The 24,116-nt window shown below is 38.2% G+C and overlaps 1 protein-coding gene across 1 annotated transcript; it reads right to left on the reverse strand.

Annotated features, from left to right (window-relative positions):
• Positions 1–10,512: 10,512 nt before the first annotated feature.
• Positions 10,513–21,693, reverse strand: sept10 (septin 10). The gene is made up of 8 exons (XM_042494386.1): positions 21,496–21,693; positions 21,092–21,278; positions 17,727–17,888; positions 17,103–17,199; positions 16,372–16,540; positions 16,146–16,278; positions 13,964–14,142; positions 10,513–12,460 (listed from the first exon to the last, which is right to left on the reverse strand). Exons 1-8 carry the CDS (start codon positions 21,660–21,662, stop codon positions 12,445–12,447), a joined length of 1,110 nt encoding a protein of 369 aa, XP_042350320.1. The 5' UTR covers positions 21,663–21,693; the 3' UTR covers positions 10,513–12,444.
• Positions 21,694–24,116: the final 2,423 nt, after the last annotated feature.

A 24,116-nucleotide genomic window follows, 5' to 3' on the forward strand; every position in this document is an offset into this window, starting at 1 on the left:
GTAAGGCAAAAATGTCAAAATTTTACATATCCCAAAAACGGCTTGAAAACATTTGTAAACAGCTTATAATAGCCTGTCAAGACACGCCATAGCAAAGAAAGTTGCAAAAAAGCCAAAAACATCAGAATTTGGCATGTCCAAAAAATGACCAAAAATGCAAGACTATAGTAAGGCCAAAAATGTCAAAATTTTACATATCCCAAAAACGGCTTAAAAACAGTTGTAAACAGCTTATAATATCCTGTCAAGACACGCCATAGCAAAGAAAGTTGCAAAAAGGGCCAAAAACATCATTAATTTGGCATGTCCAAAAAATGACCAAAAATGCAAGACTATAGTAAGGCCAAAAATGTCAAAATTTGACACATCCCAAAAACAGCTTAAAACAGTTGTAAAGAGCGTATAATATCCTGTCAAGACACACCATAGCAAAAAAAGTTGCAAAAAGAGGGGCAAAAAACATCAGAATTTGGCATGTCCAAAAAAATGACCAAAAATGCAAGACTATAGTAAGGCCAAAAATGTCAAAATTTGACACATTCCAAAAACTGCTGAAAACAGTTGTAAAAGCTTAAATAATATCCTGTCAAGACACACCCATAGCAAAGAAAGTTGCAAAAAGAGCCAAAAACATCAGAATTTGGCATGTCCAAAAAATGACCAAAAATGCAAGACTATAGTAAGGCAAAAATGTCAAATTTTACACATCCCAAAAAAAAACACTGAAAACACTTGGAAACAGCTTAGAATAGCCTGCCAAACACACCATAGCATAGCAGAAAGTTGCAAAAAAAAGCAAAAAACTTCAGAATTTGGCATGTCCAAAAAATGACCAAAAATGCAAGACTATAGTAAGGCCAAAAATGTCAAAATTTTACATATCCCAAAAACGGCTTAAAACAGTTGTAAACAGCTTATAATATCCTGTCAAGACACGCCATAGCAAAGAAAGTTGCAAAAAGGGGCCAAAAAACATCATTATTTGGCATGTCCAAAAAATGACCAAAAATGCAAGACTATAGTAAGGCCAAAAATGTCAAAATTTGACACATCCCAAAAACAGCTTAAAACAGTTGTAAACAGCTTAAATCCTGTCAAGACACGCCATAGCAAAGAAAGTTGCAAAAAGGCCAAAAACATCAGAATTTGGCATGTCCAAAAAATGACCAAAAATGCAAGACTATAGTAAGGCAAAAATGTCAAAATTTGACACATTCCCAAAAACTGCTGAAAACAGTTGTAAACAGCTTAAATAGCCTGTCAAGACATGCCATAGCAAAGAAAGTTTGCAAAAAGAGCCAAAAACATCAGAATTTGGCATGTCCAAAAAATGACCAAAAATGCAAGACTATAGTAAGGCAAAAAATGTCAAAATTTAGACAATCCCAAAAAAACAGCTGAAAACACTTGGAAACAGCTCAGAATAGCCTGCCAAGACACGCCATAGCAAAGAAAGTTGCAAAAAAAAGGTGCCAAAAAACACATTAATTTGGCATGTCGAAAAAATGACCAAAAATGCAAGACTATAGTAAGGCAAAAATGTCAAAATTTTACATATCCCAAAAACGGCTTAAAACAGTTGTAAACAGCTTATAATATCCTGTCAAGACACGCCATAGCAAAGAAAGTTGCAAAAAGGGCCAAAAACATCCGAATTTGGCATGTCCAAAAAATGACCAAAAATGCAAGACTATAGTAAGGCCAAAAATGTCAAAATTTGACACATCCCAAAAACGGCTTAAAACAGTTGTAAAGAGCGTATAATATCCTGTCAAGACACGCCATAGCAAGAAAGTTGCAAAAGAGCCAAAAACATCAGAATTTGGCATGTCCAAAAAATGACCAAAAATGCAAGACTATAGTAAGGCAAAAATGTCAAAATTTGACACATTCCAAAAACTGCTGAAAACAGTTGTAAACAGCTTAGAATAATATCCTGTAGCAAGAAAGTTGCAAAAAGAGCCAAGCAAAGAAAGTTGCCAAAAAATGCCAAAAATAGTTTGGCAAAAATGTCCAAAAAATGACCAAAAAAACTGCAAAAACAGCTGACTATAGTAAGCCAAAAAACTCCATAGTCAAAATTGCAAAAATCCAAAAATACCAAAATTTTGCAAAAAAAAAATGAAAAAAATGCAAAGCTTGGCAATGTCAAAATTTGACTGTCAAAAAAAAACACCAAAGCAAAGAAAGTTGCAAAAACGCCATAGCAAAGAAAGTTGCAAAAAAGTGGCAAAAACACCAAATTTTGGCATGTCAAAAAATGACCAAAAATGCAAGACTATAGTAAGGCAAAAAATGTCAAAATTTGACACATCCCAAAAACAGCTTAAAACAGTTGTAAACAGCTTAGAATAGCCTGTCAAGACACGCCATAGCAAAGAAAGTTGCAAAAAGGGCCAAAAACATCCGAATTTGGCATGTCCAAAAAATGACCAAAAATGCAAGACTATAGTAAGGCAAAAATGTCAAAATTTGACACATCCCAAAAACAGCTGGCTTAAAACAGTTGTAAACAGCTTATAATAGCCTGTCAAGACACGCCATAGCAAAGAAAGTTGCAAAAAGGGCCAAAAACATCAGAATTTGGCATGTCCAAAAAAATGACCAAAAATGCAAGACTATAGTAAGGCAAAAATGTCAAAATTTGACACATCCCAAAAACAGCTTAAAACAGTTGTAAACAGCTTAAATAGCCTGTCAAGACACGCACATAGCAAAAAAAGTTGCAAAAAGAGGGCCAAAAACATCAGAATTTGGCATGTCCAAAAAAAATGACCAAAAATGCAAGACTATAGTAAGGCAAAAATGTCAAAATTTTACACATCCCAAAAAAACAGCTTAAAACAGTTGTAAAACAGCTTATAATAGCCTGTCAAAGACATGCCATAGCAAAGAAACTTGCAAAAAAGGGGCCAAAAACTATCAATTTTGGCATGTCCAAAAAATGACCAAAAATGCAAGACTATAGTAAGGCAAAAAAATGTCAAAATTTGACACATCCCAAAAAATGCTTAAAACAGTTGTAAACAGCTTATAATATCCTGTCAAGACACGCCATAGCAAAGAAAATTGCAAAAAAAAGGCCAAAAACATCCAAAATTTGGCATGTCCAAAAAATGACCAAAAATGCAAGACTATAGTAAGGCCAAAAATGTCAAAATTTGACATCCCAAAAACGGCTTAAAAACAGTTGTAAACAGCTTATAATAGCCTGTCAAGACACGCCATAGCAAAGAAAGTTGCAAAAAGAGCCAAAAACATCCATTATTTGGCATGTCCAAAAAATGACCAAAAATGCAAGACTATAGTAAGGCCAAAAATGTCAAAATTTGACACATCCCAAAAACGGCTTAAAACAGTTGTAAAGAGCGTATAATATAGCCTGTCAAGACACGCCATAGCAAAGAAAGTTGCAAAAAGAGCATAAAACATCAGAATTTGGCATGTCCAAAAAATGACCAAAAATGCAAGACTATAGTAAGGCCAAAAATGTCAAAATTTGACACATCCCAAAAAAAAACTGCTGAAAACAGTTGTAAACAGCTTATAAATAGCCTGTCAAGACATGCCATAGCAAAGAAAGTTGCAAAAAGAGCAAAAACATCAGAATTTGGCATGTCCAAAAAATGACCAAAAATGCAAGACTATAGTAAGGCAAAAATGTCAAAATTTTACACATCCCAAAAACAGCTTAAAACAGTTGTAAACAGCTCATAAATAGCCTGTCAAGACATGCCATAGCAAAGAAAGTTGCAAAAAGGGCCAAAAACATCAGAATTTGGCATGTCCAAAAAAATGACCAAAAATGCAAGACTATAGTAAGGCCAAAAATGTCAAAATTTTACATATCCCAAAAACGCTTAAAACATTTGTAAAAACAGCTATATAATAGCCTGTCAAGACACCACGCCATAGCAAAGAAAGTTGCAAAAAGAGCCAAAAACATCAGAATTTGGCATGTCCAAAAAATGACCAAAAATGCAAGACTATAGTAAGGCCAAAAATGTCAAAATTTTACATATCCCAAAAACGGCTTAAAAACAGTTGTAAACAGCTTATAATATCCTGTCAAGACATGCCATAGCAAAGAAAGTTGCAAAAAGGGCCAAAAACATCAGAATTTGGCATGTCCAAAAAATGACCAAAAATGCAAGACTATAGTAAGGCCAAAAATGTCAAGATTTGACATATCTCAAAAAACTTCTGTAAACAGTTGCAAATGTGTAAGAAGATCCTGCAAGGACACGCCATTGCAAAGAAAGTTGCGAAAAGGGCCAAAAACATCAGAATTTGGCATGTCCAAAAAATGACCAAAAATGCAAGACTATAGTAAGGCCAAAAATGTCAAAATTTGACATGTCCAAAAAACGGCTTAAAACCATTGTAAAAGCTTAGAAGAAGCCTGCAAGGACACACCATTGCAATGTAAGTTCCAAAAAGGGCCAAAAACATCATAATTTGGCATGTCCAAAAAAAGACCAAAAATGCAAGACTATAGTAAGGCCAAAAATGTCAAAATTTGACACATCCCAAAAACAGCTTAAAACAGTTGTAAAGAGCTTATAATATCCTGTCAAGACATGCCATAGCAAAGAAAGTTGCCAAAAAGGCTAAAAAAAATTAGAATTTTGGCATGTCCAAAAAATGACCAAAAATGCAAGACTATAGTAAGGCCAAAAATGTCAAAATTTGGCACATTCCAAAAACTGCTGAAAACAGTTGTAAACAGCATATAAATCCTGTCAAGACATGCCATCGCAAAGAAAGTTGCAAAAGGGGCTAAAAATATCAGAATTTGGCATGTCCAAAAAATGACCAAAAATGCAAGACTATAGTAAGGCCAAAAATGTCAAAATTTGGCACATTCCAAAAAACTGCTGAAAAAAACAGTTGTAAACAGCATATAACATCCTGTCAAGACATGCCATCGCAAAGAAAGTTGCAAAAGGGGCTAAAAATATCAGAATTTGGCATGTCCAAAAAATGACCAAAAATGCAAGACTATAGTAAGGCCAAAAATTTCAAAATTTTACACATCCAAAAAAATGCTGAAAACACTTGGAAAACAGCTCAGAATAGCCTGCCATGACATGCCATAGAAAAGAAAGTTGCAAAAAGTGCTAAAAAAAAAACATCAGAATTTGGCATGTCCAAAAAATGACCAAAAATGCAAGACTATAATAAGGCTAAAAATGTCAAAATTTGACACATTCCAAAAACTGCTGAAAACAGTTGTAAACAGCGTATAATATCCTGTCAAGACATGCCATAGCAAAGAAAGTTGCAAAAGGGGCCAAAAAATCAGAATTTGGCATGTCCAAAAAATGACCAAAAATGCAAGACTATAGTAAGGCAAAAATGTCAAAATTTGACACATCCCAAAAACGGCTTACAACATTTGTAAACAGCTTATAATAGCCTGTCAAGACACGCCATAGCAAAGAAAGTTGTCAAAAGAGCCAAAAATATCAGAATTTGGCATGTCCAAAAAATGACCAAAAATGCAAGACTATAGTAAGGCCAAAAATGTCAAAATTTGACATATCCCAAAAACAGCTTAAAACCGTTGTAAACAGCTTATAATAGCCTGTCAAGACACGCCATAGCAAAGAAAGTTGTCAAAAGAGCCAAAAAATATCAGAATTTGGCATGTCCAAAAAATGACCAAAAATGCAAGACTATAGTAAGGCCAAAAATGTCGAAATTTGACATATCCCAAAAACAGCTTAAAACCGTTGTAAACAGCTTATAATATCCTGTCAAGACACGCCATAGCAAAGAAAGTTGCCAAAAGGGCCAAAAACATCAGAATTTGGCATGTCCAAAAAATGACCAAAAATGCAAGACTATAGTAAGGCCGAAAATGTCAAAATTTGACACATCCCAAAAACGGCTTAAAAAACAGTTGTAAACAGCTTATAATAGCCTGTCAAGACACGCCATAGCAAAGAAAGTTGCAAAAGGGCTAAAAACATTAGAATTTGGCATGTCCAAAAAATGACCAAAAATGCAAGACTATAGTAAGGCCAAAAATGTCGAAATTTGACATATCCCAAAAACAGCTTAAAACCGTTGTAAACAGCTTATAATATCCTGTCAAGACACGCCATAGCATAGAAAGTTGCCAAAAGGGCCAAAAACATCAGAATTTGGCATGTCCAAAAAATGACCAAAAATGCAAGACTATAGTAAGGCCGAAAATGTCAAAATTTGACACATCCCAAAAACGGCTTAAAAACAGTTGTAAGCAGCTTAATAATAGCCTGTCAAGACACGCCATAGCAAAGAAAGTTGCCAAAAGGGCTAAAAACATTAGAATTTGGCATGTCGAAAAAAATGACCAAAAATGCAAGACTATAATAAGGCTAAAAATGTCAAAATTTTACACATTCCAAAAACTGCTGAAAACAGTTGTAAACAGCGTATAATATCCTGTCAAGACATGCCATAGTAAAGAAAGTTGCCAAAAGGGCCAAAAACATCAGAATTTGGCATATCCAAAAAATGACCAAAAATGTAAGGCCAAAAATGTCTAAATTTGACACATCCCAAAAATGGCTGAAAACAGTTGGAAACAGCTTAGAATAGCCTACCAAGACACGCCACAGGAAGGAAAGTTGCAGAAAGGGCCAAAGACATCATAATTTGGCATTTCAAAACAATGGTAATAATTTCAATAGTATGGTACGTCAAAAAATGTCAAATTCATCAAAATCGCTAAAAATTACATATTATTGCTTGTAGAGACACGTCATAGTATACAAAGTGGAAAAAAATCCAAAAAAGGTCAAAAACAACTATTATAGGTTGTAGAGATGTAGCTGTCTGTTGAAACGATTTTTTCAACAGATAATGCATCATGAGTATCACTACGGCGTCCTCAACCAAGCATGGTAAATCTAGACTCTCCTCAGACTACACGCAACTCCATTCAAAATCACTTCCTAGTATTGGTATATCTCCATCCACATCCCCGAAACCGCCCTGCTGCACAAAGGTAAGCGATATACTTATCTCCATTTGAAATAAACTCTCCGGACTCGATGCCAGAATTGCACTTGCTTAACACCAAGAATTCTAGTCACTGCGCCATGGCCTCGAATACAACCAAGAACAGAGTCACTCTCCAAGGAAAATAAAACACTAAAACACACCGTCAAGTCCATCACCAGCCTATTTACCTCTGTCTCATCCGAACTCACCTCCATCACCGCCGGAAACAAAACTATGAAAGAGACTATTTTGTACTTAAAAGCTTGAAGTATGAGAGACAACTTAGTTTTCTCCGGCATCCCTGAATGCACCACAGACGACCCCGAAAGAGCACTTAATGATTTCATAAAAAACAACTCAAACTACCCACAGACACCGTCAACAGCATTACTTTTCAGCACGTTCACTGACCCCCTCCAATTAACGCAAAAGTCGGGTACTATAAACAGAAGGAACTGTCTCAATGTCAAGGCAAACAGCTGAAAGGAATGGACTACGGACTAAATGATCAAAACCCAAAAGAAATCATGGACAGACAGAAACAGCTCCTCGCAGTCCAAAAACAAATGATCCAAGAAGGAAAAAAAGGAATAATCTCAGTGGACAAACTTGACATTGATGGACAATTATACCAAAATAGGACATTACCCCACAAAGTCATCACCAACCCTCTTATGGGAAACAGGGAAAGCTGTTTTAAGAGGAATAATCATCTCATACACTGTTCACACAAAAAAGAAAGAAAAGAAAACCATCAAGAATCTGAACCAGAACAAAAAAAAATCAAACACCTTGAAATAATTAACATTAGTTACCCATCAGAGGACACCCAGAATAAATTGAGACAATATAAACTCTGAATAAGAAATGTCAATTTTTGATCAATAAACTCTGTCAAGAAAATTTCCACCACAACAAATCAAGCAAGCACCGGGCAAATCAAATCAAAGGAAACAAGGAAAAATCAACCATCTCCTCCATCAAAGACATAGCAAGAAAGCCAATGAACTCGCCAGATGAATAAATAAAATTTGTTTCATTTCAGTTTATTTCAAAGACTTTTATGCCAACCGATACTCCTCTGAATAGAAAAGATCATTCCATCTATAATCCACCCAGACAACACACGCATGCTGTTTAAGTTAATGCACTACTCAGCCTCACAACACCAAAAATCAACCTTAGCCACCTTAGATGCAGAAAAAGCCTTTGACAGAGTAAACTGGTTATTCCTTATAAACACACTACACAGATTTGGCTTTGGGGAGTCATTTATTAACTGCATCAAAACACTATACACCTCACCTGCAGCCACAGTTATCACCAACGGACTAAACTCACAACCTTTCACACTGCACAGGGGGATTTGGCAAGGATGCCCACTTTTTCCCGCTCTGTTCACCATTTTCACTGAACTCCTAACTGCAGCCATCTGTCAAAACCCCCACAATATAGGGATTCAAACCCCAAACATGCACCATAAAATAAGTCTTTATGCAGATATATCACTCTTTATACAACACCCTCAGTCATCACTTCAAAAAGAAATTGCACTTGATTCACTTTCCTCTATCTCTGACTACTCCCTTAATTGGAACAAATCCTCCATACTCCCACTGTACAGTAATAGCTCGGATGTGGCAGCCCTCACAACACCCATCCCTTTTTTCATAAGTCACGTCACTTATTTAGGTAACAATGTTTCCCCTAGGCTGTCAGAACTAATCATTTTCAACTTCACCCCACTACTCAAAACAATAACTGAGTATCTCCTCCGCAGGATGAACCATCCACTATCCATTTTAGGCAGAATAGCTACCGTTAAAATGACAATGCTCCCCAAGATCAATTGTCTACATGATCTTGACTCACTCATCTCTCACCTGGTTTAAAGACTGGTTTAGACTCCCAAAACGCAAGGTGGACTTGAAGCTCCAAATTTCTACCACTACTCCCTTGCAAATCAGCTACAGTACATGTACAAATGGATACATCCTTATCAGTCAGATGATAGATATAGAACAAGCTTAGTAAAGACATCCTCATCTCAGACTTAACATTTCTCAGCCAGGCAATAAAACATCACCCATTTCCAAAACTTAACAATATCAACAACTCTGACAGCCAAAAATTCCACAAAATCACTAACTCCAATCTGGCACCCTCTTATTTCACCCCAATCTGGCAAAACCCGGGCTTTCTTAGCAAAAGAAAACCACTGTATTAACACACATGGAGCAAAAAAGGCATCACCCATCTCAGACACATCTTCCACAACAACTATTATTTCCCATCCTGGTCCAGAAGTTTGGCATTGGGAGCAAACAATTCCTAGAATACCTGCAAGTTAAATCATCCGTTCAAACAAAACTTAAAATTTAACCTGTTAATCTAGACCCCCCTCCATCAACCTCAGCATTAGTAAATATTGCCTCCTCCAAAAAGCTCTTATTCAGAAGCAAAACAAAATATTATCCCACACTGACAAAACTCTATCCATTCCTTCAGATAATTGGGAAACGGAACTCTCCATTGCTCCCAAAGCCAACCGAAATTTGCAAAAACATCTATTTCCTTCACAGAACTCATCTCACTGGGCATAAAATGTTTAAAATGGGATTCTCATCAGAAATCTGTTCACACTACACACAAAACTGCACAAATAACTACGTAGGGACCTGTAAATTCCACGTTTCCACATGTTTATGCCCTCAGGATCACACGTCGCGTGCAGTCCTGATGCCACGGGGGGATGTAGGGACCTGGGAATTCCACATATGAGTCGTTCATTTGGACACTTGACATGTCACATGTCCTATGAGTTCCTTCTTCAAAATGGCTACTGTTGTCTTCTTTGCTCCTCAAACAAAGAACAGCCATTTGAACTCATCGTCCCACAGTGCCTCATGTTCTGACACCTAAGTGTTAGATTCTCCAACGGATCCATTTTCAGATAATTATTGGTCAACCACAGTGAACCCCTAGGATGTCACACTGCCAAGAAGAGACGCATCTGCTGACCTTCTGGCTCTCCCTCCCAAACCTCCTCCGAGGAAGGTTGCAGGTCTGGGAGACCTGCGCTGCCGTTCCCCCTTCCACACCGAAGCCTCGTCTCAGCTCTACTGTCCCAGCCTCAAGAGACTTTACAGACATTAGAAAGCCACAGCTAACTTCTCAAGCCAAAAGGAGAACAGAAATGAACTTTACCTGTCACTAGGCTTAAAATTTTAATTTTAAATTTTAATTTTGGTTCTTGTACCACCACAGACAACTGGTATTTGTGTGTCTGAATAATTGAGGAATACTGCATTAAAATGTAATTTTCTTGAGCAGTACGGCTGCTTAATATATCAGCTAATGTATAACTATTGTTAGAAAGTAGCATCAGAACCAAAAACCAAAATTATGATCATGGCTAAAATACAAACTGGAACATAAGCTGCTTAAAAATAAATGAAGATTTAGTAGCTAACATAAGCCACGATATTGTAGGATGAAAGCAAACAGACAGACAGAGTGTATCATGACAAAAATACAAATTTTTATTTAGGAAGGAGGAAAAAAGCTTCCAAGTAACACTGTTTATTCCTTAAATACAGGTGTAACACAAATGTGTCTTTGACAAGCTTTACTCCATTAGGCATCACTGTGTTTCCCTGGATGTACAAGTGGCTAGTGTATTTCTAAGTAAGCTTTACACAGATAAAGCACTAGCACATATTAAGCACTTATGTAAATATATAGTGGCAGTGTTTGTGAGTAGATGTTGGTTACACATTGCTGTAAAAAGATTGGAGGTGTGAAACCTTGTCTCGTCCTGATTCCAGACACAGTTGAATAAAGAAATAATTAAAACACAGTCACATTTTCCCTCTCTCCCTGTCCACCCTTCAACAAACACTGGCTTGACATTATGCATTTTTTCTATGAGTCAGCTCTTTTTAGACAGACTGCATTCATTCTGCAAACTTCAACCGTTTGTGTCAGTGAAAAAAATACGGGTGAGTCAATATATACATACATATACATACATACACACATGCACTATATATATATGTATGTATACTGTAACATGCAACCAACTCATCACCAAGGCCCAGCTTCACCCTCCTACAAAACTGAACAAGAGAAGCCCCTTTGGAACAGCAACAGAAGAGCCGATGCTGCTTCTGCAGGTTTTTGTAATGCTGGTGTGGTCATAATTAAAGTTTCTCACATCAAGGAGGTTTCGAGAAAAATCAGACATAACACAGATAAGGGAATTATAATGCCCTCTGACCCTGATTATGAAAACTCTTGATGATGACCGCATTAAATCGACCTTCAGAAAACATCACCTAAGTCTCAGACATGGATTCTGTTACATTGCTGGATCTACAAATCTGTTAAATATCAAAAGGTCTCAGTGGAGTAATTATTCTGTAATGGCTCCTATTAAACATGACAGGTCTGTTTCATAGAGAGCTGCAACGCTATCACTATATTTCCTCTCACTGCAGGGAACAGCTGTGAGCTGAAAAAATAATAAAGTGATTGTTTATCTCTTTATTAATGACATGCTGGCATTTGCTTCTCACTGTGCTACAGAACATAAAAATCTGATAAATGCCAAAATGTGATTTTACAAAAAGCTAGTGGTGCTGCTAATAGTATCCTTAGAAATGAAAATTCAAAATGCTTTTTCTACAGTTGGCATGGTAGAAAGATGAAAATGACTGAGTGTTTACATTATTTTGTGTGTAATTAAACTGATATTTTTATTTTGTAAAGTGAAGACTACCGACGCTTTTACATTAATTTTGCTTTAAGTTCCAACACAGATGGCCATCAAAACTTTTATGAAAAGGAATCTCTATCAGTTATTTAAACATTGCGACTAAAAAAAAAATCAATCTCTTCATGAGGCGAAAGTCTGATATGGGCTTTCTAATAAATAATAAGCAGGATACAGATATTTTCTGATTAGCAAAGTCTTGAAAATGCATTGTAAAAAATTTATAGTGCTCTTATGACACACTAAAGATATGGCAGACAGATAAAATGTAAGTGCAGAAGTCCCATCAGTGTAGTGTTTGTACCTATCCAATTTGTTTGATCAATGTACAGTATCAAGTGAGGGGGCCAAGTGAGGGTCAATTTTAAAAAAAGGAAGAGGGGGATTACATAGAAAATCAAGGTCTTATATAAAAATGAAAGGATAAATATAAAATATTACACAGAGGTATAAAGCCCACAGAGAGGATTAAAACATACCATTTAGAAAAGTGTACACAGGATTCATGGGTACAATCATTAAACTTTGGCAAAACTCACACTGGCACATACCGCTGGTTCGTGTCTTGTTTTCCTGGTTAGTGTTTGAGACTGACCACGAAATGGCTGGAAAGAATGCGGCCAGAATGTCACTGGTTATGCTGGTTATAATGGAGTGTACTTCAGATCCCAATGTCTTCACATGAAGCCAGAACTGGGAGAGAGAGTAAGAGGAATCAATTTCATAGCAAACTTCAAATACTGACATATCTAACAACACATTTAGTCCCTGCTCAAATTTTGAGATGTTGCAATCACAACAATTAATACAAATTTCCCTGTGAATTCTGTGTAATTTTGTCCAATCACTGCAACTTCAACCAAAAATTTGACATATTTAAAAACAGGTTTAACACATTATAGTAGAGCTGCACACAACTATGTCACAAGTGCAGCAGCAGGCTCATGATGAACAGAGTCATACACTTACTGACAGGAATAACTGTTGGTATCACACTACTAATGTTACCCGGCGTATATCTATGGACTTAACACCAGATTCTAACTGTTTCGCTTTCGGTGTTAAACTGTTGGAACTGTTAAACGACTCAGTCTCCAATGTTCGACTGCTGTTGTGCTAGCTCATGCTGGAAAGAATGAGCAGGAGAAAAGTGGCACGCAGAGACGGTCCTTCAATGCTGTTTCAGAACAGCAGTAACAGTTGATCATTGGCTTTCAGCTGTCACATGCTTCATTGCTTTGATTAGTTTTCAGCTTATCCAGTTGTGTTCAGAGGCATTTTGGTCCGTTGATAATACCTCTTGGAAATTGAAAATGAGAGGTTCCAAACTAGCTTTCATTTGCAAATTGGTCTATGGGGGTCAGGATATTCATACAGACAAATCCGAAATGCACTAGATAGTCATCAGAATTGTTGCCCCACATTAATTTTACTAGCAGATGGCAACATTTCCTGTATTATTATTTTGAAATTCTGATCTGACTGATCACCACATTGTCAGCAAGCATTACAAAGCTTCAACTTCACTCACTGCAATGACGACAGCAGCGCATGTAGATGCAGCAGCCTGTAGCTCCTCAAATCCTTGCTAGGTTTTTGCTATATTTTTTATTTTTTCGACACCATGGCCTCTTCTGCTGAAGCACGACTTTTTGACGATAGAGAAGCATTTATTAACCTCGGGGGAAAGTGACTGGAAAGTGGACAGAATGCAGCAGCCCGCGAGAGGATCCCCACCAATGGCATTTGCTGAGCAGCCAGTCAGACCAGACGGGAGTAGCGAAACCGAAAGTGGCGAATGAAGAGAGGGAGCAGAGCCAGCATCAGGGGGAGGCTGACCCGACTTGGGCCAAGAGCTGTTCCTCTACTAATGCTTTCTCTGGTAAAAGTCTGCTTGCAGAAGAATAAAGTGGATGAGATGCGATTGAGACTCACTCATCAACGGGAAATCAGAGACTGCTCTGCGCACATCTTCACAGAGACATGGTTAACCCCTAACATCCCGGATCAAGCTATTGCACTGGATGGGCGGGCCTTGTTGGCCGAAAAGATACAAGACTCTGATGCAAATTCAAAAAATGCACTGCATGAATTGGAATTGGATCTTCCACCTTCTTCTGCATACAGATGCGTGAATCTATGAATCCCGAAATTTTCCATAAAACATCAGCTAAAGCATGACGAGAGGCCACCTACTTCTTACGGTCCTTGTCCTTCTTGCCATTGGCAGTGAGGCTCTGGGCCTGCAGGAGTTGAGCAGCAGCTCGTCTCTTGCCAAACGAACTCTGGTCATCATCCAGGAGCCTCTTCTTCTCCTCCAAAGCTGCCTTCTCATCTGCATGGAGACGCTTCAGCTGCTCAAAACGACTTTGCAGCTGAAACACAGACAGAACAACAGAGGAGAGTTAAGGAGAGATGAACAAGGCAAAACATTAGATATCTGCCTAAATGTAGAAATTTTAAATCATTAAGAAACACATTATTTTCCTCACACTATAAACAAATTAGATGTGAAATTGTAAAAGGTTTGACTTTGGTGGAAGGACAAAAAAAAGCTTGTTCCTTGATTTTAAGAAGAAAGAAGAAATGAAATTAAAGTTGATCCTAAATCCTGCTGCATCTTTTAGCGTCGAAGGAGGAGTTGAGGAGTCTCACAGCCTGAAGAAAGAAGCTGCTCTGTAGTCTGGTGGTTCGGCAGCAGATACCTCTGTATCTTTTTCCAGATGGCAGCAGGGTGAACAAACTGTGGTTGGGGGGGCTGCTGTCTTTCAGTATCCTTTGTGCAGACACCTCACTTCTCTAAGGTCGCTGATGCTCTGTAGATGGGAACCAGTGATGTTCTGGGCAGTTTTAATCACCCACTACAGAGCCTTCCTGTCCTGGGCCGTGCACTGACCATGACAGTTCATGATGTTTCCAGTCAGTATGCTTTCTTTTGCTTCTCTGTAGAAGTTAACCAGGATCTTGCTCTGGAATTTAGCCTTCCTAAGTTTCCATAGGAAGTAGAGCCTTTTTGTGCTTTTTTAAACTGGGTTGTGATATGTGATAACCAAGATAGGCTCTCAGTGACAGTAATTCCAAGGAACCTATAGCTGTTCACCTGCTCCACCTCAGCCCCACTGATGTAGACAAGGGTGTGTGTCTTTGCCTCCTTCTTTCTAAAATCAACAATCAGCTCCTTGCTTTTACTAACGTTGAGCAGTAGGTTGTTCTCTGTGCACCACTCTGCAACACTTGATTTCCTCCGGGTATGAACTCTCATCGTTGTTTGTAATAAGACCGATGATGGTGGTGACGTCCACATACTTCACGAGTTCTCCTGATGTCTGGGAGTGCAGGTATGGGTGTACAGTGTGAACAGGAGGGGGCTAAGCACACAGCCCTGGGGGGCTCTGGTGTTGGGCACTAATGTAGGGGAGGTGGGACTGTGAGGGAATGTGAGGGAGTCCAGTATCCAGTTGCAAAGCGTTGTAATTACGCCCAGAGTGATTAGTTTTAAGTGTTAGTGTTAAGTCAATCAGCTTCATGGGAGAGATTGTGTTGAATGCTGAGCTGAAGTCAACAAACAGCATCCTGATATAGTTGTTCCTATTCTCCAGGTGAGTGAGTACTGAGTGGAGAGCAGTAGATACGGCACCCTCTGTGGATCTGTTGCTTCTGAAAGCATACTGGTGAGGGTCCAGGCTGGCAGGGATGTTATCTTTGATATGTTGGAGAACCAGTTTCTCAAACCACTTCATCAGGATGAAGATAACAAGAATAATCGCTTTGCAGTTGCCTCTGCAAAGCAGTCAAGTTGCAGCTTACATCCATGTAACTGGTTTTAAAAAAGTCATAGTATGGTGTATCATTGAAAAAAGGTTAAAGTCTAAATATTATGTCATAAAAATGTGATTTCAAAAGTTATAGTATAGTATTTAATCAAAATGTAATAAAAAAGTCACTGTATCGTATGTCATCAAAATGTGATTTTAAAAAGTCATATTATAGTATGTCATTGACATGCGATGAAAAAAGTCTTTAAAAAGGCATAAGAAAGTCAGTGTGTCATAACAATATAAAAAGTCATTGTGTGGTATGTCATTTAATGGCATAAAACACTGACAGTGTAGTATGTCATTCAAATGTCATAAAAAAACATAGTATTTCATAAGAAGCCAGAACTGGGAGTATTTCATAAGTCATAGAAGGGTATGTCATAAAAAAGTCACGGTATATATGTCATTAAAATGTCTTGAGAAAGTCGTAAAAAAGTCATAGTATAGTTTGTCATACAAATGTCATTAAAAAAGTCATGGTATAGGATGCCACAATAAAATAAAAATCACTGATGCAGCTATTGAAGAGTTTAGTGTGAATGGATTAGCAGTCTACATACCTCTCTCTCGGCCTCCTTCAGCTCAGACTCCTTCTCCTTCACCCTCTGCACAAACATCTGCCTCATCTCGTCTTCCCTCTTCTGCAGCTCGACCAGGAACTCCTGACGCTTGGCCTCATAAGTCTGCTGCAAGCTGCTCACATGTACATGCACACACACAGTCCGTTTGTCAGTCATGTCAGCTGTACATTTTTCTTTGTGTTCACGCAGGTGTTTATGAGCTCACCTGACAGGTTTGCACTCTGGGTCTGTGTCTTTGAATCCCATTTCCTCAAGTTTGCAGCGTCTGTACAGCTCGTAGTGGCGAGTGTGTGTCTGCTCTCTGAGGTCCTCCATGTTTACGCAGATCAGCATCTCTCTCAGTTTCACAAAGTCACAGTGACTCTCGTTCTCCACTGACACATGCATCAATAGACATGAGACCAACGAAACAGTTAGCCATGAAACCCTTCACTGACAGTATCAATAATATTTCTTTACTGTAAGCTGGCTGGAGGCTAATATTAACTCCACTGAGCAGGGATGTGCTTATTTCAAAATTACTGTAGTCAGCCAAATGTTGAAGCCAAATTTCAACATGGGAGAAGATGGACAATTCCTGTCAAACAAACAACTGCCTCATTTTCACTACATGGTACAGCACTGCCTCAACTAAACAGAAACCATTTTTTCTGGTTTTCCACCACCACGTCATGGTTCAAAGCAAGCTGAGCTGATACTTTAAGGTGGAGTTAAATTCTACAGACCACTGAGTGGTCAGAGAGAAGCGTCACTTGTGCATCACAGGACATCCTGCACAAACCCACCATTGTTAAACAGCCAAGCTACCACCAACAGCAACTGCATTTTTTCTTTGATAAGCTAAGAATCCTGCCAATATTTAGGTGGTGAAAAATCAAAATCGAGAAAAGTATTTTGAAACATAAGCGAGTTGCGTCGGCAAATGATCCATCTTACCTTGTACTACACCCCAGGGATACTGACGAGCCTTCACCATCTTATTGCCGACGCAGACCTCCTCTGTGCTGCCTACTACAGCGAACGGCAAATGACCCTAAAACAGAAACAGTTTATTTTAATATACGTTTAAAATGAACTGAAAGTAAATATATAAAATGGCTGGGATCCACAATACTGCTACTTAAACTGAACTATTTTAAGTTATATGAAATTAAGTTGGGTAAAAAAAAAAGTATATAAAAAGGAAATGTGCATACATATACTTAAGTCTCTGCAGTACACCCACACACACACACACACACACACACACACACACACACACACACAGTATCTGCAAATTTAAGTTATATTTTGAAAAACCTGCTGATGCTACAAAAAATCCATTTCAATTCTTAAAATAAAACAGCCTCAGACCTATGAGAACACACTGTAACTCTGTCAGATTGTGATGACTGACAGGAATCCAGGAATCCAAAGTCCAGGAAAACTACAAAACCTTTAAAAGAGCTTTTGACTCAAAATACCATCACCATATTTTGACCCAGTTCTTTTCTAGCTTAACCTGACTTTAAGCGAGCACTCTAGTCCATGGTGGTGTAACGTGTGTGTAGGTTTCCTTACATTCATTGTAGTGTTGACCTTAGCAACAGTCTCATCATCCAGAGGGAACTGATAGATCTGGACGCCGTTGCTGACGAGCTCGCTCATGATTTTGATCTTGAACTTGTGTAGCTCGCTTTTACTGATGGTGTCAGCTTTGGCAATCACTGGGATGATGTTTACCTGCAGCAAGCAATATAAATGTTATTATCTGCAGACTTGATCTGTAATAATAAAAAAACATACATACATTTATAATAAAGTGAGAAAATAAATAACTACTTGAACAACAAATGAGCAGTGCGAGATAAAAACAGGAAGGTAAAAGCACCCAAAGAGGGCACCAAGATAATCACATTTCAAAATCTATAGGTAGAAGCATTAGCTAGCAGTAGGTCAGTCTAAATTAAAAATATTTTGAACAGCAAGGGGCAAGACAAGGACACAACTGGGTCTCCTCCTCATAAATTAAAGGAAATTTTCAGTTAAATACAACTTAGGTTGGAAAAAAACAAAACGTTTTTGGTCTCTACAGTTCATTTCAAAATTCTTGACAACTGCTGCAAACACATGCTACACATATCTAAGGGCGGGGCTGCTTGAATGACAGGCTGCGCAAGGCGTCACTGCCATCTGAGTCACAACCACCTCTTGCTCCTCCACAACTCCAACCTCTCTACAGATGTCGTTGCTTTTAGCTCCAAAAAACCAAGATGGCGACAGGAGAAATGTAAAATTCAAGGCATCACAACAGCAGTCCACAAACTAGTGGGTGATGTCATGGTAGCTACGTCCATTATTTTATACAGCGTACGTTTAATTCACGTAATTCACGTTCATATAGTGAAGTGAGTCCAATGTGAGTAAGAGTCATAAGAGCGACTACTGTGATCACAGGTTTCACTTCCTCCATGGTTATCTCAACTGTAGTGGACAACTATAGAATTTCTTCCGAATCATATCAAACAACCAAAATCTTTTCAGATGGAGGTCCCTGAAACAAACTCTTTTTAAATGGGCCATATGCATCAATTTAAGGGTCCTTGACAAGTTAAGAGCCAGTGGTTTAGAGCATAATTTCTATTGATTATGATCATTTACATTCACTAATTCATTAACTAACACCAAAAAATAGATAATATAAAGGTTTAATCCACTTTGCCTGAAGCCAGTGTGGTGTGGTGGCAATTACAATTATCTTTCATTTTAATGTAGTCTTGAATTTAAAAAAAAAAAGTCTGTAATTGGAGCAGAGCTGCTCCCCGTGTCATAGACATATAGTAACTAAGCATAAAAAAGCTCATCTCACTGATCAGCAGAGCATGAAACTACATGCAGACACATTAAAAATGGCTCAATTAGTTTGATTCTGTCAAAGTTAAAACAACAGAACAATTTAAGAAAAACTATTCCAGCAGTTTATTTATATTACTTTATCTAAGATACTTTTGAAAACTGATTACAGATAAGCGTTATATAAAGCAGGTTTACTGATGTTATTTCTGGCCCAGCAGCCCTCTCTGCTGTCCAAGTCATCCCACATTCCTCTCCTGCCTGTCTGTCCGTCCGTCCGTCGGCTTGTCGTACCAAAGAGGGGCTTGGAATGAGTTGTTGTCACTAGACAAGCTTCTGGGCCAGACCACACACCCATACACACACACTGATCCCAGCAGAGAAAACAAAACAATGCTAGGAGATCTGTTCCAACAGCTGTCTGAGTGAGTGAGTGACTGTCTTTCTGTCAGTGCTGCAGACTCAACAAATGGCTCTTTCTGCGCGTATCTGTACAGTGGCACAAAAGGACAACTCGAGTGTGTATGTGTGAGGTGATTACAGCATTCCACTGCTTTTTCTCCTCCATTCACACGCAAATCCAGGGTTACTGACACTCCGGAACAGTGAAATCACACAAACGCACAAGAAACACAACGTCAGTACACACAGAGAGCATGGGAAAGTTTCTGACCACTTCAAGAGTAAAGGGAGGGGTTTAGTCATTTGGATAGCAAACCTCTCCCAACAGTAAGACCTAAAAGCACTTGGAGGAAAGTCTAGAAACAACTGCGAGAAGGCCTCGAATACAGTGCTCCTATCACATACACAGTTTGCATCTGATTCTTCAGTAGCTAGACATTATGTTCTTAATGATAAAAAAAATACTAAATAACATCAAGCATATTGACATCTCTTCTACAGAATATGCAAGCCAGGACGCTATGGCAGCCCAAAGAATTGACAGATCCATCTTAAAATATCAATGTCAACAGAAGTCAGTCCAAGTAATGCTAGCATAATTTAGATCAATGCACCACCATCTCTCCAGAGAGAAACACATTTCTGCATTTAACTGAAATTTTTCATGCACCACCAAAATTCTTTTTTTTTCCTTTACCAATTTGCTAAACAATTCTGGTTATGTCATTGTATGGCAAGTTAACTGAGACTTTTTAGAGCTTTGATAAAGTGCTCTTCTCCTAAAAGGGGTTAATAAAATCTGAACCACACTGAGCAAAAAAATCTTTGGAATGCCTTATGCTACACAGTGGAAACCTCTTACAGTAACCTTTTCTGTCCAGATCAAATTGATCCCTTGAAGCAGATGGTTATTTTAAACCTTTTTTTTGTTTTTCATGCAAGAAATTGACATTTTTAAATATATTACACAAATATAAAGCAAATTAACAAACAGCTTCACTAATACTGAATTTTATTCACTGTTTCAAAATACCGTACAGCTGTTTCATTATTTGACAGGGCATTATCAATCCACATGACAGGGGCAGCTTCATCCACTGCTGCTTACCCCAAGCGCATTCTTTTTCTGTCTCAATCACCATACACAGCTGCATCTCAATGGTTTATTTCGGCAGTTTGCCATAAACTTTGAGGATACTACATTTTCAATTAATGAGAAAATTACTTTTCTCTTCTCAAGATTTCAATATTCATGAAGCACTGGCCTCCGCTAGCCAGCTGGAGTTTTGTTCCATATATTGTCAAGTATGAAAAGACCCCAAATAAACACTGTAGGTGGACCACTTAATTACTAAAAATTATTTAAACAACATTTGTCTATGAATGATTCTGACCCAAGCTTTTGATGACTGACTGTGATCACAATGAGCAGTTTCCACTGTAGTTGAAGAACAAGTAAACATCACCATTTAATACAATTACTTTGTGATGCAACTTATATTATTCCAGCAAAATTAACCACTTCTTTTAACTATCTGATATTCCCCTGAAAATTCCAAATACTTCCTGTATATCAAGTACTTTCTAATATTCTATAGTATTTCAGAATTGTCATATCAAACCGAACACACTGAAAAGCCTTATAATGTAATGACACATCACACACAAATACACACTTATTTTTCTCCTACCTTGCTGTCTAGTTTCTTCATAGTGACGAGGTCCAGGGATTTGAGTGAATGACCTGAGGGGGAGATGAAGTAAAGGCAGGCGTGGACTCGTGAGTCGTGGTAGTTGTGAAGAGAGCGCTTGATTTTTAGCTCCTCCTGTAGATAACTCTCAAACTGCCTGTCTATGTAGTCCACCACTGGTTGATAGCTGCAGGAAAGACATTTTAGGTCGATCAGAAATTTGGCTTTTATGACTGGTTAGCACAGATGAGTTCACATAGGCAGTATATATGAAATAGGATACAAACTAAACATTCATTCTTTATCACATGGCTCTCTCGTCATCATAACTCAAACTGTCTTGTTGAAACTGTAACTCTTCTTCTCTGTCGATAACACACTCGCAGACACTCCTTTCCTCCCACCTTTCTTGTTTGTTCATTTGGTCTCCAAAGCCCACTGTGTTGACCACGGTAAGGCGTAGTCGGACGTTACTCTCCTGTAGGTCATAGGTTTGAGCCCGCAATTTCACCTGAGGCTCAAAGTGGGATGACTCAAAATTCTCAAAGTTGGTATTGAACAAAGTGTCCATCAGGGTAGATTTGCCGATACCCTGGTTTCACCTAGAGCCAAACAGAGATGAAATACAATTTTTAGTAACTTTAGTAACTGAACTTCATGGTCGAGACCCATTTTAGTGGTGTGAACATCAGACGCTAGCCCTTTAACACCAAAATAAATTGCTTTAAATGAAATTTTCTGTCTGTCTGTCTGTCAAGGGAGAGGGATCTCTCCTCAGTTACTCTTCCTGAGATTTCTAACATCTTTTACCAGTTTAAGGGATTTTTTTGGGAGGAGGGTATCTTATCCACTGTGAAAGTCCAAGGACTCGCTAAAAAAGAGCAATGATGGAATCAGTGCGTTGCTCAAGAACACAGAAAAGGCAGTTGTCAAGGAAGAAAATATATTGCTCATTCATTACTCATGCTTTAAGGGTGTGCGTGTTGTTTATACGTGCGTGACAACGTACCGATGCAGAGAATATTGAAGCAGAAGCCCTGGCAGATGGACTTGTTGACAAGCTGATCTGGAAGGCTGTCAAAGCCCACATGTCCTGCAAGAGACAGGGGCCGGACTCCTTTATCCTGCAGAAGACATTGCACAGACAGATCATCCTCAATATGCTGCAGCAATTTTCTCCCCAAATAAGAAAAAGGGGTGTTTGTTTCAGAAGGAAATGTAAAATGTCACCCTCTAGGTAATGTTCATACAGAAGCCACAACCCTATAGCTTTATACATTTAAGTTTTGTTGCAGGGATGTGCAATAATGAAGATTGAACATAAGTAATACCTGATGAAGGGGAACACCACCTAAACTAGGAATTCCAATGTTATCTGTATGGCCCAAGAAAGTTCAATCAATATTTGTGAACATGAGCGACTCTCTCAAAGCCAGAAACCAGAAAAGTAAGTCTCAAACTTGTAATGTCATAAAATATAAAGTCTGGAGCTGCTCAATAGAAATGAAAAGGGGAGGACTCTTTTTCTTTTTAATACCCATGTGAGCTTTATTCTATTGCAATGTTCTCATTTCTGACACAGAAAATGTACCCATATACTCAAACATTTCCCTGACTGCTTTCCTGTTGTCCTCCTCTGACCTGCCCCCGTCTGAACTCCAAAATCCAGAGTGTCACTATTTGTTAAGCAAAGGGCTATCATTGACCTAGTTATGGTCTGGAACAAATTGCTGACGTTAAAGACATTCCCCATAATAGACCTCCATTTTTTATGACTGTAAACTGTGTTGTCTGTGTGGGAAACACTACACGTCTACACAAGTTTTGACCGAGTGTTTATGTTTTGGCCAGGTGTAAGTTACTGGTTGAAATTACAACATAGACGCCAAATTTAATTCATAAATGTGGTGATTTAGTACAGCGACATAGCTAGCGTACTCTACATAACTCACCAGTAAAACATGAACTTACACCTTTACAACTTTCTTATTATTAGTACTTTTTGTACAAGGTGTTTAACCGTGCAACACTAAACTCTTTTCATAAACTTTTGATTCCTGGGTGGCTAGCACAGTGTTAGCATATAGCGCCCTCCGCGGTGTATTTTGGTGAAAGATGCCACACGGAATTCCTTTGGAAAAGTTAGAAACTTAAGTTGAAAAGCCTATCATGTTATTCTAGATATATTTCGACAAGAAAGGCCGGTGTGTTTTTACGCTCTACATTGGGTTTCATTTTCTTTGAACCGCCGTGTTTTCAAAAACTTTTACAGAAAGTAGTTATCAGGCTAACAGTAGCTAACTTAATGATAGCTTCGGACACTCCCTGCTCAACTCTCATGAACACGGTCATTTATCAACCAAAAAGAGGAAAAATACTAACCGCTGCCGAGCAAACATCCGAAGAAGCCATAGTTTTAGGCAGAAGCGAATAACACAGATAAATTCAGAAACAATACAGTAAAACTAAATAAAGACCGACTTCTTTTTACAGAGCATTGGTTAGGGACCGCCTCACTGTTTGCCGTCGACAACTAGGCAGACTAGACCACTGAAAGCAACATAGGAATTAGGTTAAATCGACAGTTGTAAATCTGTTTTAAAAACTACACTTCTATAAACTAGGACAAGCTGTCACTGAAATATAAATATCAAAGACTTTTCGGAAATAAAATGGACGATATTTGTAAAAAAAAAAATATGGCCAGACAAAGTTAATTCAGTTAATTCACAGTGAATAATACACCCACACCCCTTTTTTTGTATAATGGTACAGCGCAACTTGATTTTCCCAGTCGCTGCTATGGGTATGTTGCGGACTGTCAGAAAAATCGTAAAGTCGATCCTACCGCAACATTTAAAAGCTACTTTAGTCTGATGTTGATGCTGCCTGATTCAGATGAGCTTTGACCTTGGAGACTTTATAAAAAAACGAAGAGAATTTTGAGTTAATTGGCCTGATTAATTTGTTTTGAAGACCACACTGTCGTTCACTTAGGTTTTAGAGTAAAAGAGATGTAGGCTAT

Source organism: Plectropomus leopardus, chromosome 10 (assembly GCF_008729295.1).
Source record: "Plectropomus leopardus isolate mb chromosome 10, YSFRI_Pleo_2.0, whole genome shotgun sequence".
Lineage (NCBI taxonomy): Eukaryota > Metazoa > Chordata > Actinopteri > Perciformes > Serranidae > Plectropomus > Plectropomus leopardus.